The 12,058-nt window shown below is 35.0% G+C and overlaps 2 protein-coding genes across 2 annotated transcripts; both read right to left on the reverse strand.

Annotated features, from left to right (window-relative positions):
- Positions 1–478: 478 nt before the first annotated feature.
- HELRODRAFT_98278 (hypothetical protein) lies at positions 479–4,635 on the reverse strand. Its single transcript, XM_009015703.1, has 10 exons — positions 3,777–4,635; positions 3,330–3,602; positions 3,035–3,196; positions 2,775–2,927; positions 2,518–2,572; positions 2,181–2,364; positions 1,888–2,031; positions 1,614–1,747; positions 1,312–1,520; positions 479–1,146 (listed from the first exon to the last, which is right to left on the reverse strand). Exons 1-10 carry the CDS (start codon positions 4,038–4,040, stop codon positions 955–957), a joined length of 1,770 nt encoding a protein of 589 aa, XP_009013951.1. The 5' UTR covers positions 4,041–4,635; the 3' UTR covers positions 479–954.
- Positions 4,636–5,955: 1,320 nt separating this feature from the next.
- HELRODRAFT_151474 (hypothetical protein) lies at positions 5,956–6,972 on the reverse strand (the record flags this gene model as incomplete). Its single annotated transcript, XM_009015704.1, has 5 exons — positions 5,956–6,130; positions 6,215–6,320; positions 6,468–6,605; positions 6,721–6,795; positions 6,891–6,972. Coding segments are annotated over 5 exons (576 nt in total), but the record flags the coding sequence as incomplete, so codon positions are not given.
- Positions 6,973–12,058: the final 5,086 nt, after the last annotated feature.

Raw genomic sequence — 12,058 nt, forward strand, 5'->3', positions numbered from 1 at the left:
CTGCATACAAAATCTCAAATAACAACCCCTCCATTATGTTTCCACACACAACATCAATCACAATTGCAAACAGAAACGGTGATAACACTGATCCTTGATGAATTGTAAATTAAAGTGAAGAATTCAATAAACAAAAAATACAATGTAATCAAAAGAACGAATGAATGAATGAATGAGTGAAAACATTTGAATGAGTGAATGAATGAGTGAAAACATTTGATTGGATGAATAAATGAATGAATGAACAAACGAACTTAATGATACATACATTCATTGTCGCTACCATTCCGACTTATCACTAATTTTAGGCATAATATTTGTTATTATTATCATCTTCCTCATCATAAATTATTTAAACAACTAATCAATCAATCAATCAGAAAACTGGCCAATCAGAAAACTGACCAAGCAGAAAACTGACCAATCAGATATTAACTGACCACACATCGACCTGGCACCATCAAAATACGACAAAAACTACAAATTCAAGTATTTTATTTTTTGAAAAATGAAACTATTTTATTAAAAGGTATTAGCACATTCATATATACACATTCATTTTAACAAATGCCAGACACCAACTTTATTTTCATTGTTAACTATCAATGTTTAATGAATAATAATAACAATAATAATAATAATAATAAAAACAATAATAACAATAATAATTAAAGCAAATAAAACAATACAATAGAAACAGCAATATATATATACAAATAGTCAATCAATGAACCACACGGGCCAATTCTGATTGGACGGCTCTGTCGACCAGCAGTTACGGTTTGTCCATTTGGATTATCTAATAACCACACTAACTACGCAATGATTGGACATCTCAACCAGCCAATCACCAGCCAGCCAATCACCACACTCGTCCTTCGTGATTGGCTAATCTCATACTCAATGATGGTTGGACAACTCAGTCAGCCAATCACCATGCAGCAAATCAGCCTATCACCACACTTGTCCATCCTGATTGGGCATCTTTACAACGCCCACTCCACCTCCAAGCCTCCTGTAGTTCATGCCCCCATAGATTTTCCAGCAGTTTTGTTCCAGATCGTAAACTTCGACAGTCTTCAAATAGGTCGTTCCATCGAACCCCCCTATGGCCATCAGCTGGCCGTTCACAACTGCCAGACCCACCTGGGCAAACAATTAACACGAGTAAGATTAGATATATAGATAGATGTCTAATAAATTATGACTTGACAACAAACAAGGGTGAAATCGCAGGATAAAAACCCGTAAAAATATTTCAACAAAAATTCTGCAGAAACGACTAAGAGAGAAGAATTGAGCTAAACATACCCCGCTACGTCGAGAAGTCATGGCGATTACAGGCTGCCAGGCATTGCCCTGGGGGTGGTAGCGTTCGGCACTGCTGAGTTCTGTGGCATCATCCCTGCCACCAACGGCGTAGATCATGTTCATGAAGACAGCGACACCCAGGTGCTTGCGCCGCGTCCCCATCGAGGTCACAGTGCACCAGCGATTCGTCCTCGGATCGTATCTTTCGACTTGGAACGAGTACATGAGTGATTGAATGAACGAATGAATGAATGATGACAACAAAACAACACAAAACAGCCAACTCTAATCCTAATTCTAACCGGTGTTAAGTGGGGCCGTGCCATCGCTACCTCCCACGGCGTAGAGAAATCCGTGTAGGACTGCAACTCCCACTCCCAATCTTCTCGTTCCCATACTGGACACCTTACTCCATCTGTTGCTTTGCGGATCATACCTGAAATTGCGATAAAGATGATGGCGGTAGTTGGTCGTTCAGTTAATTTATCCATTAAAAATGAATTGAGGATCAGAAAAATAATAGTTATTACGGACTGTGGAGATAACGTAAATTAAATAAGAAAAAAAAGTTGCTACCTTTCAACGAAATTCAAGCAGGACACTCCATCCTGCCCACCAACAGCGTACAGGTACCCATCCAGAACGGCCACGCCCACACTGGTTCTACAGGAGCTCGTCGGGGCCACATCGCTACTCCATAAATTCGTCTGTGGGTCGTACCTAAAATTAGGCAAAAGTGTCTCTATAGTTATCAGTTCGTACCTCTGTGGTCAGTCATGTATGATGGCAGGGAATGGAATAAAATAAAATCGTTTGAAAGAAAAAGAAAGAGAGAGAGAGAGAGAGAAACAAAAAGAGGGATAACCAACCTTTCGATGCTATTGAGGTAGGACTGACCATCGTGTCCCCCGACGGCATATAGAAGGTCAGTTAAGACGGCCACGCCGACACCACATCGGCGTTTACTCATCGGAGCCACCATTCTCCACTCCCCTGTCTGCGGGTCAAACTTCTCCACGCTCGATATTGCGTCGCCACTGCACCAACCACCAACTTTTTGAAGAGGATGACGACGATGATGAGGATGAAAATGATGAGAGCAACGATGAAAATAAAGATTGTAATATCTAAATAGAGCTTAATAAAAGACCAACACACGCTCATTGACACACACACAGGCACACACTAACAAACGTTCTGACTTACCTGCAAATAAAACCTCCCCACATCTGATTGGTTTCCTTGGCCTGGTGCGAGGTCCCTACATGCGTGCGTGCGTGTGTGCGTTATAAGTATCTATTAATTAATCATGTGATGTGTTCTATGCGTGCGTGCGTGCGTGAGTGAGTGCGTTATAAATTCCCATCAATACACACATGCAAATCACGTCATCAAGGTCCAAGATAAATACAAAAACCAACAGAAACACAAACATACATAGACAGACAGACAGAGAGACAGACCTGCATGTGTGGTCTTTCTTGTGGCAGCAGTAAATAATTTTTGGCCTCATCAACGAGATCTCGACAGACATCATCACTCTTTATTAGGAGATCAGAGCCGACGGTGCCCACCAAAAATTTAGGACTCATCAGAGGTAGACGAACGTGTTGGAGGACCTATCAATCAATCAATTAATTAGCAATTAATCAATTAATTAACCAACTAATCAGCCAGCCAACGAACTAATTAGCCAATCAATCCGTTGGTCAACGAATCAACCAACCAATGGCAGGTGCTGTCTTCTTTCAGGGACATTGAATCTAACCCAAGCCATGATTGCATTGAAAACGAGCTCCTCTGATTGGACGTTCAGTTCCTCACTGGAAATGATGTCGACCAATTGATTGACAGGCAGTAATAGGAACTCTTCACTCTCCATCACCTTGGGTTTTTAAATTTTATTCACTTATAAAATTATTTAAGTTTGTATGTTTTTTGATTGTGATATAATTGAAATAAAGATAAAAATAGTACGTAGGAAAAAAGTGAAAATGTTGAACGAAGATGAAACAAACAGCGGGGAAGTGTTGTTGTGTATATTTATCAGCTTTCCTAAGCAGGTCTCTGCAAGCGTGAGTATCTGCAAATGCCCTAATCCCTAAACAGTTTGTCGGGTCCAGTTGCTTTTGTAGGAAGTCGCAGCAGACATCTTGTATTTCGGCCAGTTGGAGTAAACAGGCGGCCGGCAGAAGTGTTTGCACGTTTGATTCTTCTATGACAATCGATGATGTGTAGCAAAAGTCAAGGAGAAGTTCCATGGCATTCTCATCGACATCTCTTATTGTCACCTGGGTTGTTGAGGCAGTGTTTATTTGTTTAGTTTGTAAATTTAAAAAAAAATAGTTTAGTTTTTTAAGATTGAGTTCATTTTTAAATAATATATATATATTTTTTTGTTTATCCCAATGTTGTCTATTATTCAAAAATGTGAAATAAAAAATTTTAATCAAATAAAAAATTACTTCTGTTTGTCGACTCTCAGCTAACTCGCCAGTGAACATAGCATGAAAGTAAGGACTGCAAGCCGACAAAATAACCCTATGACCAAAGATTTTTTTCTGGCCAACAATCAAGACAACATCGCATAATTCCCTGTTCTTTCTGAGCATACTAACAACCTCCAGAACGAATTTGGAATGCTTCTCTGATGTGTAAGGCATTCTGGTTGGGGAGGGCGTGCCCTCAAAGATGTCCATGGGGGCCACTCCCGACATGGTGCACGTCATGTTGATGACTAGGCTACTGTTTTTTCTTTGTGTGTGGGTTTTCTGAGAGAGTCGATGGGGAATATGACACCGAACAACTTGTGGCTGCTTTAGTTTAGGGAATTTATTCTGGTACTTAATTAGTAAATACTTGGACTTACTATCTTTGAAAATTTACTATTTGTTATTTCTTGGTATTTTAGTATTTTACAACATCAACAATTAAAAGCTTGGTGATAAATTGCAACTACTACATGTTTATTTAAAAAAACGTAACAATAAGAAATTATTATATATATTCTGTAACTGAAATTAGGCAAAATAGTTTGAACTTTCAATCCAACTCTAATTCTTTATATAATAATGACTGAATCACAGAATCAATCGGCCAGTATCAGTCAGTAAGTATCCTTTATCCTTCATGTTTATTGTTTATTTATTTATATTATCTTTTAAATAATTTAATTTTTAATTTAATAATGTGGCAACACCAGAAAAAGAAAAAGCAAACGAGATCGGCCGGCTAGTTATTTATTTATATTATATATTAAAAAAACCTCACCAACACTAATTTGAAATTTTTTTCTTACAAATAGGCCAGCGACATCAACAAAATGGAAAAAAAACAATCTGATTTTTGGATTTAATTTGGGAAAGAAGAAAACTCACTAAATGACTAAATCAGTTCATGGCAAAAAATGGCAAAAACTAACTAACTGTTGAACGGATGCACTGCGTTTAGTAGCGTAATATAATAAAATAATTTAATAACAGTAGATTGAGACAATAAAGAACAACACTAATTATAAGAATCTGCCTAAATAATAAAGTGTCAGAACTCCTAAAAATCAAACTGTATTGTTATTATTATTCTCATTTTAATCAGTGCTTATGACCAAAGCTCCTAAATGCACATTCTAAATGCATTTTCCATCTCACTATGTGTTGAAATCATCGATTTGTGTGGCGAATTTGAGTCAATTATCATATTTTTTCTGTTTGTGTGTGCTGAATTTATATCAGACAACTATTTAAGAGAGTTTTTAATTTACTTTTGTGATAATTTATGATAATTCGTCGCTAAAAACATGTACTTCCATTGAATTACGTTCATCTGTGTATCCGCTGCCTTATAGATCTTATAAAACTGGTCTTAAAATCTTCTTTAATTTCTTTTGTTAAATTAATATATTACTATTTCGTATGTGAAAGAGGATGTCCAAGTGTGATTACTGCTAATTACTGCCCTTTAAAATAATTGTCGATATTTATATAACCACTTATTTGATGTGCTATGAGGTTCAGTTCGAAAAAACTCTCAACAAAATGCTATTTTGGAGACTATTAACAAACAAAAAGATATTTTTTTTTATTATTTCAACACCGTTCTTTTAATTCCAACACACGAAAAAGCATATTTACAACAAAAATTAACTTTATTAAATGTAAAATGAATGAAAGGTTGAACAAATTTCGCCAAAAATATATCTTGAATATCTCAAAAATACACGATATTCGTATCTATAACTGTGCATTTTATCAAATAAATAGTTAAAAATGAGAAAAAATAGAAATATATAAAAAATCATTATCTTAGCGATCAATAAAACACGAATTTTTTTCAATTAAGACGAAAATTCCTAATTTTTTCAGATGTATCAGATTTGCCCAAACTGCCTCCAACAATGCTGGCAACTCTACTTACACTACAACTGTTGATGCTACTACAGTTACTACTACCAATTTTACTGTAGCCACTAATGTTGCCACTACTACTGCTACTACTGATGATACTACTATTACTAATTTTACTGCTAACGCTGCTACTTCTACTACAACCGCCAATGCCACCAATGATGCAAGACAAGCCGACAGCATTGGATTCAAATTCAGTATTGCAGTTAGTGTAACTCTCGCAGATTTCGGCAAAGTTGGTTAGGTAGTAGAGTAAAACTGATTTCTGTTTGAAAATCTCGTCTGACTCTTCTGCCATTTTGTCGTAGTCACTCGTCGCCTGGCCTGCGTTGATGGCCGGTTTCAAAAGTGTCGGTCCGAAAATGACCGCCATATTGTCAAGGGGCATTTTTGTAGCGCTGCTGTGCTTGGACATTCTGAATAAGATGTGGGGGGTTTAACGTTATTCATGCAAATATTTGACTATTTTGTTAAATTATTCCCCCAAAGGAAGAACCAACTTGATGAGGTGGTTCATAATGAAGAGAGCAGTCAGAGCGTTGCACGGTGGAAGCTTTTTAAATAGGGATTTGTACTTCTTATCCCTTTCAGTCGGGTCCGATATTTCTAAATAGCATGGTGAAAATGACAACGGAGAAGATGACGATAGCGATAATATGACACACATTCACACATCCACGTCACGCACGCACGCACACGCACACGCACACACACAAACACAGACACACACACACAGACACACAAACATCTAACCATCCATTTTCATATAATCGTTATAGTGTTCATCCCCGAACAAGGCTTCGGGCAGTTCTCTGAGGAAAAGTTTCAACAGACTCGTCACATCATTCACATCGGCTTTCTTTAGCAACAGTTCGGCGTGAACCATGCTGCCTGACAATAAATTGACCATAAATAATTATTATAATAATAATTATTCAGAAGATAATTATGATCATAATTAATAATAATTATAATTAATAATTACAACACCAGTGGCACTAACCACTGTCAATTGTATTTTTCAACTTGATTACGTCATTTTTGCAGCCGGATACTCTATAAATACCCAGTTCGTTGGTACCTGCATTCATTCATTCATTCATTCATTCATTCATTCATTCATTCATTCATTCATTTATTCATCATTCGTTCATTAAAACGAATGAATGACGATACCTCTGCGTTCTATTTCGGTTGCACATAATTCGACAATTTTCGGTATCAAAGTTTGTTCCCTTCTGTTGGCAATTTTTAATTTTTTCATTCACTCACTCACTCACTCACTCACTCATTCATTCAGTCATTTATTCATTCACTCATCCGTCAGTTTATCCACTAACGAAGTGATGGTTTGTAGGCTCTGTCCGAATGTGGCCCCATGGTGTACGGTCACCAGTCTTCTGTTCATCCTCTCAATGCTGCTGAACTTCAGCGTAACGCACAACTGCAACTGTTATTATGGTTATAATTATTGTTATAATAATAATAATAATAATTATAATAATTATTATTATTATTTCTTTTCTTTTAAAAAAATTTATAAATTATTTACATTTATTTATTTACACTCTTATACATTATTAATAATTTTCGATTAATTTCATTTTGATTTCATCTTTTTGGTCAATAAAAGATTGTTCCCATTGTTGTTGTTGTTGTTGTTGTTGTTAGTATTGTGTCGTTTTTGTTTAGTTGCAATGTTTCTGTTATTTCTAATATTGTTGTTGAAAATATTGCAAATAAACTAGCAAAAAAAACACGATTGAATGAAGGAACGAAAGAACATATAAATGAATGAAGGAGAGAACAAATGAGAAAACGAACCAAAAATAAATGAACGAATGAATGAATGAATGAATGAATGAATAAATGAATGAATAAATGAATGAATGAATTAATGAATGAATGAATGAATAAATGAATGAATGAATGAATGAATGAATGAATGAATGAACGATCTTTCATGAACAAACAACCTCCTTATTTAACGTGATGTTATTCTTTTTCAATTCATCCGACAACCACACTCGGTCAAGCTATAAAATAATAATAATTATTATATTTATTACTATAATTATAATAATTATTATCATTATTTTCTACCTCAAGAGCGCACATGCCGAGAAGTGATTCGATTGGGCCGTCTATTTTGTATGCGAAAATTCGCAGAGATTGCATACCCTCTGTGTCTATGTTGAAACTCTGAATGAGTGAATGGATGAATGAATGGATGAATGAATGAATGGATGGATGGATAAATAAATGAATGGATAAATGAATGAATGAATGAAAAAAAGAATCGTTACCTCATCCCATTGTGGTTCGATGCCAGAGGACACCTTAGTACGATTTTTCGTCGTAAAGTATCCCAGAAAGTCTGTTTCGATTAGGCAGGATACTTCTGAATAGCAGAAGGAAGGAATGTACAGATTAAATGAATGACCGAACGAATGAATGAACGAATGATTGACTGATTGAACAGCTGGATAGATTGATGGTTGTATGGACGGACAGATTAAAAATTTGTGAAGTAAGAAAGTCATTTGTGATCAGATTTAAAAGCCGGCAAATAAATTTATTCATTTAATGAATTTGTGATAATTGTATGAATGAATGAATGAATTAATTAATTAATTAATGAATAAATGAACAAAAAAACGAACGAAATAAATATATAAAAATGAATGAATGAAAAATGAAATCAATAAATACTGGTATGTTCTTTCAATCCATACAGCTGATGTATTATTATGTTTAAATTCCCTTTGGTTAACACCTGTGGGTCTGTATATATACATACATACATACGTGCATACATGCATGCATGCATACATACATGCATGCATACAAAACATCCTTACAAACAAACATACCTGTATTTGTTGACAATTTATTGATGGTCTGCTTAACCGGATAGCTCTCTTTTAGATACTAATATGAAAATTTGTCAAATTCGAGTTTTACATCTACATACACAGACACACACACATAAACACACATACACACACACAAACATACACACACACACACTAATATATACATACACATACATACATACGTACCTTGGATGTGTTTACTAGTTGGTTTAATGTACTTGTCGTGTATTTAACTGGAGCCGACAGTGTTTGAGTTTTATCTAAAATTGTATTGAATCCATCCATCTATCTATCCATCATTCATTCAATCGATCATTTTTTCATTTAACCATTCAATCGATCCAAACCTTTTTGTACGTAGAAATTAATCTCCTCAACCCAGCTATTCCTCTCGTGCTGAGAAGCGAACAGGAGTTGGTGGCACTTCTTATCGCGGAGATTGTGAATGGAGAGAGGGAGAGATGGTAATGAAAGTGAGAGCGAGATTTCCTGTGGACGAGAACGATGAAGCTACTACCGCTACTGCTACTAAGGCCACTACTGCTACTACCGTTACTACTTTTAAGATAACTTTTGATAATACTAATACTTCTACTATTACTGCTAATGTAATAACTGCTTCTACTACTACTACTGTAGTAGTTGAGCTACGTTTACTACTGCTGCTGCTGCTACTACTAGTAGTATCATAACTAGTATTATAAATAATAGTACTTCAAATAAAGAAACAGACTAACGAGTTTTTCAATTTTTTTCTGAAGTGCTTCGATCTTTCTGGACGTTGTAGACGCCTTGAATTGCGTGCACAAATATAAACATACATACACTACAAACACTCATACACATACACGTACACACACGTACACACATACATACATACATACATACATACATACATACATACATACAAAACGAAACGAAACGAAATTTTATTTGCTTCTCAAAATTGAAAATTAAAAGAAAGCAGGATGACCATAACAGAATTTATATAAAATTCATCTAGTATGGCCACCTAACCAAAAATGTTCTAAGTTCTAACAAAATGAACAGATGACAAAATGTAAGTGTTTTAGTACCATGGTTCATTGGTTAATTTAGAATAATGTTTGGTATCTATCCAGAAAAACACTAAATAGACATTGCATACATACACACATACACACATACATACATATATACATACATACATACATACATACATACATACATACATACATACATACATACATACATACATACATACATACATACATACATACATACATACATACATACATACATACATACATACATACATACACAGATCATTGTATAGAACATATAAGCCTACATTGGTCTCAGTGGTAGATTTGATTTCATTTTGTATCTGGGATTGTAGCTTTATGAGAGATTTTTGCAGGTCAATGAGATGATTTTGGCGCTTTACACTCATCTTAGAGTCCTCGTTCAATTGGCTAGCTTTATGATTGGTGTTAGAAATTAGTGGATTGACTGATCTAGTAAAAAAAGATGAATGAATGAAGGAAAGAATGACTGTATGGATGGATGAATATGTGAATGAATAACTATGAATAACTTTGTAATTAAACGCTTGAATCGTTAAGTGAATGATTGACTGCATGAATGAATGAACGAACAAATGAATGAACGAAGAAACGAGTAAATAAATGCATGAATGAATGAATGAATGAAGAAAAAAAGAAAGTATCGGAAAAATTGTGATAAGAAAAGAATACAAACATGTATTGACGACCATGATATCCGACAGGGGAACGAACCATTTTGTATCGTATGCCATCTGGTACCTGAAAAAATATTGGGCCGAAAATTATTTATTAACGCTAGACAATGAAATATAAATAGAATAATTCGACAATATATTAAAACAGACATATAAACAAACATACAAAAACCCACTCACTCACACGTACACACACGCACGCACACACACACACACATACCCGTTCGTAACCTTCTGCCTACAGCAGACGAGAACCTCTTTAAAGAGAAGCAGGCAGATGAGAATGTTGTTCTTCCCGCTTCTCTCAACCAAGACACTACGTTTCAAAATTACGCTTGCGGTGTCCGACTCGTTCTACATTCATCAAAAAAAGAAGAAGAAGAAGATGATGATGATGAAGAAGATGATGAAGATTATGTTGATGATGGAGAAGATGAAGATAATGATGAGGATAGCAAAATTCATAAATATGAATATGATTATAATGATGATGACACTGATTAAAACGTAGTAGTAGTAGTAGTAGTAGTAGTAGTAATAGCAGCAACAGCAGCAACAACAGCAACAGCAGCAGTAGATGGCAATGATGACGACAATGATTGCGATGATGATGATGAATAATCGTTATCATAACCTCATCAGTATTTGTCTGAACTTGAACGTGGTTAAGAAATCTATTGGCCATTTCTTTGATGGCTAGTAGGGGCTGGCGATCATCACTGTCCAGAGGCGTGGCGTCTAAAAGATCCTGGTAATGATGGTGATGATGACGATTGGGAGGATGATGATTGTGATGATTATAATGAGAATGATGATGATGATGATGACGTTGATAATGATGATGACGACGACGACAACGATGACCAAAAAAAAAAAAACCAAAATTATTTAATACTAACAAACCACATTGAAATGCTTTTCTGGAGTTGGAAGATCGGCTTGAACATTAACTCTAGAATAATAATAACGATGATAATAATAATAATAATTAATAATAAAAATTATTATTATTATCGCCATAATTATAACTATAATTATTTCAATGTTAATACATCCTTCCCATACCTTCTAACTTAATGTCAGCATGGCTCGTTAGGCAAACGTTCTACAAGTCATAAAATTATTTTATAATTATAAATAATAATAATTATTATTATTATGTTTATTATCATCATCATCATCTTTTTTATCATCATCATCTTTTTCATCATCATCATCTTTTTTATCATCATCATTATCGCCAACAATGTCATCATCATCATCACCATCGCCACCTTGGTGAGTTTTTTGAATTTGACTTCGTCCTTGCAAATAGTTTTCAAAATATTGACGATCTTTGGGTAGTTTGTGACGTAATCTTTGCCTATTTCTATGTCGAATTTTGCCTGTTATAATAATAATATTATTAATAATATTAATTATTATTATTATTATTGCTTTTGTTGTTGTTATTTATGGTCCTTCTTTCTTTGTTACTAAATGAAACTTGAAAAGAAACTCTATATAATTTTATAACTCTACAGAAACTTATAAAATATTCAAATCATCACCATCCCCGTCATCATCATCATTATCATGATTTTCATCATCATCATTCTCATCATCATCATCATCCTCATCAACATCATCATCATCATCATCCTCTTTCTTTCTCTCACTCGCCAACTCACGATCTCTAAAAGCAGCTGTCCGATCGGAACGTTCCTCTGCCCGGTCAGCTGATCTTC

This window comes from Helobdella robusta (assembly GCF_000326865.2).
Source record: "Helobdella robusta unplaced genomic scaffold HELROscaffold_16, whole genome shotgun sequence".
Taxonomy (NCBI): Eukaryota; Metazoa; Annelida; class Clitellata; order Rhynchobdellida; family Glossiphoniidae; genus Helobdella; species Helobdella robusta.

What these genes read in the sequence shown, in the direction of transcription:
- HELRODRAFT_98278 (XM_009015703.1), bottom strand. Translation starts at nt 4,040, where the DNA reads ATGACGTGCACCATGTCGGGAGTGGCCCCCATGGACATCTTTGAGGGC. An exon ending in AAGAAAGACCACACATGCAG is followed by an intron (nt 2,573 to 2,774) that starts GTCTGTCTCTCT and finishes GCACGCATGTAG; the next exon opens with GGACCTCGCACCAGGCCAAG. An exon ending in TGACTTCTCGACGTAGCGGG is followed by an intron (nt 1,147 to 1,311) that starts GTATGTTTAGCT and finishes TTGTTTGCCCAG; the next exon opens with GTGGGTCTGGCAGTTGTGAA.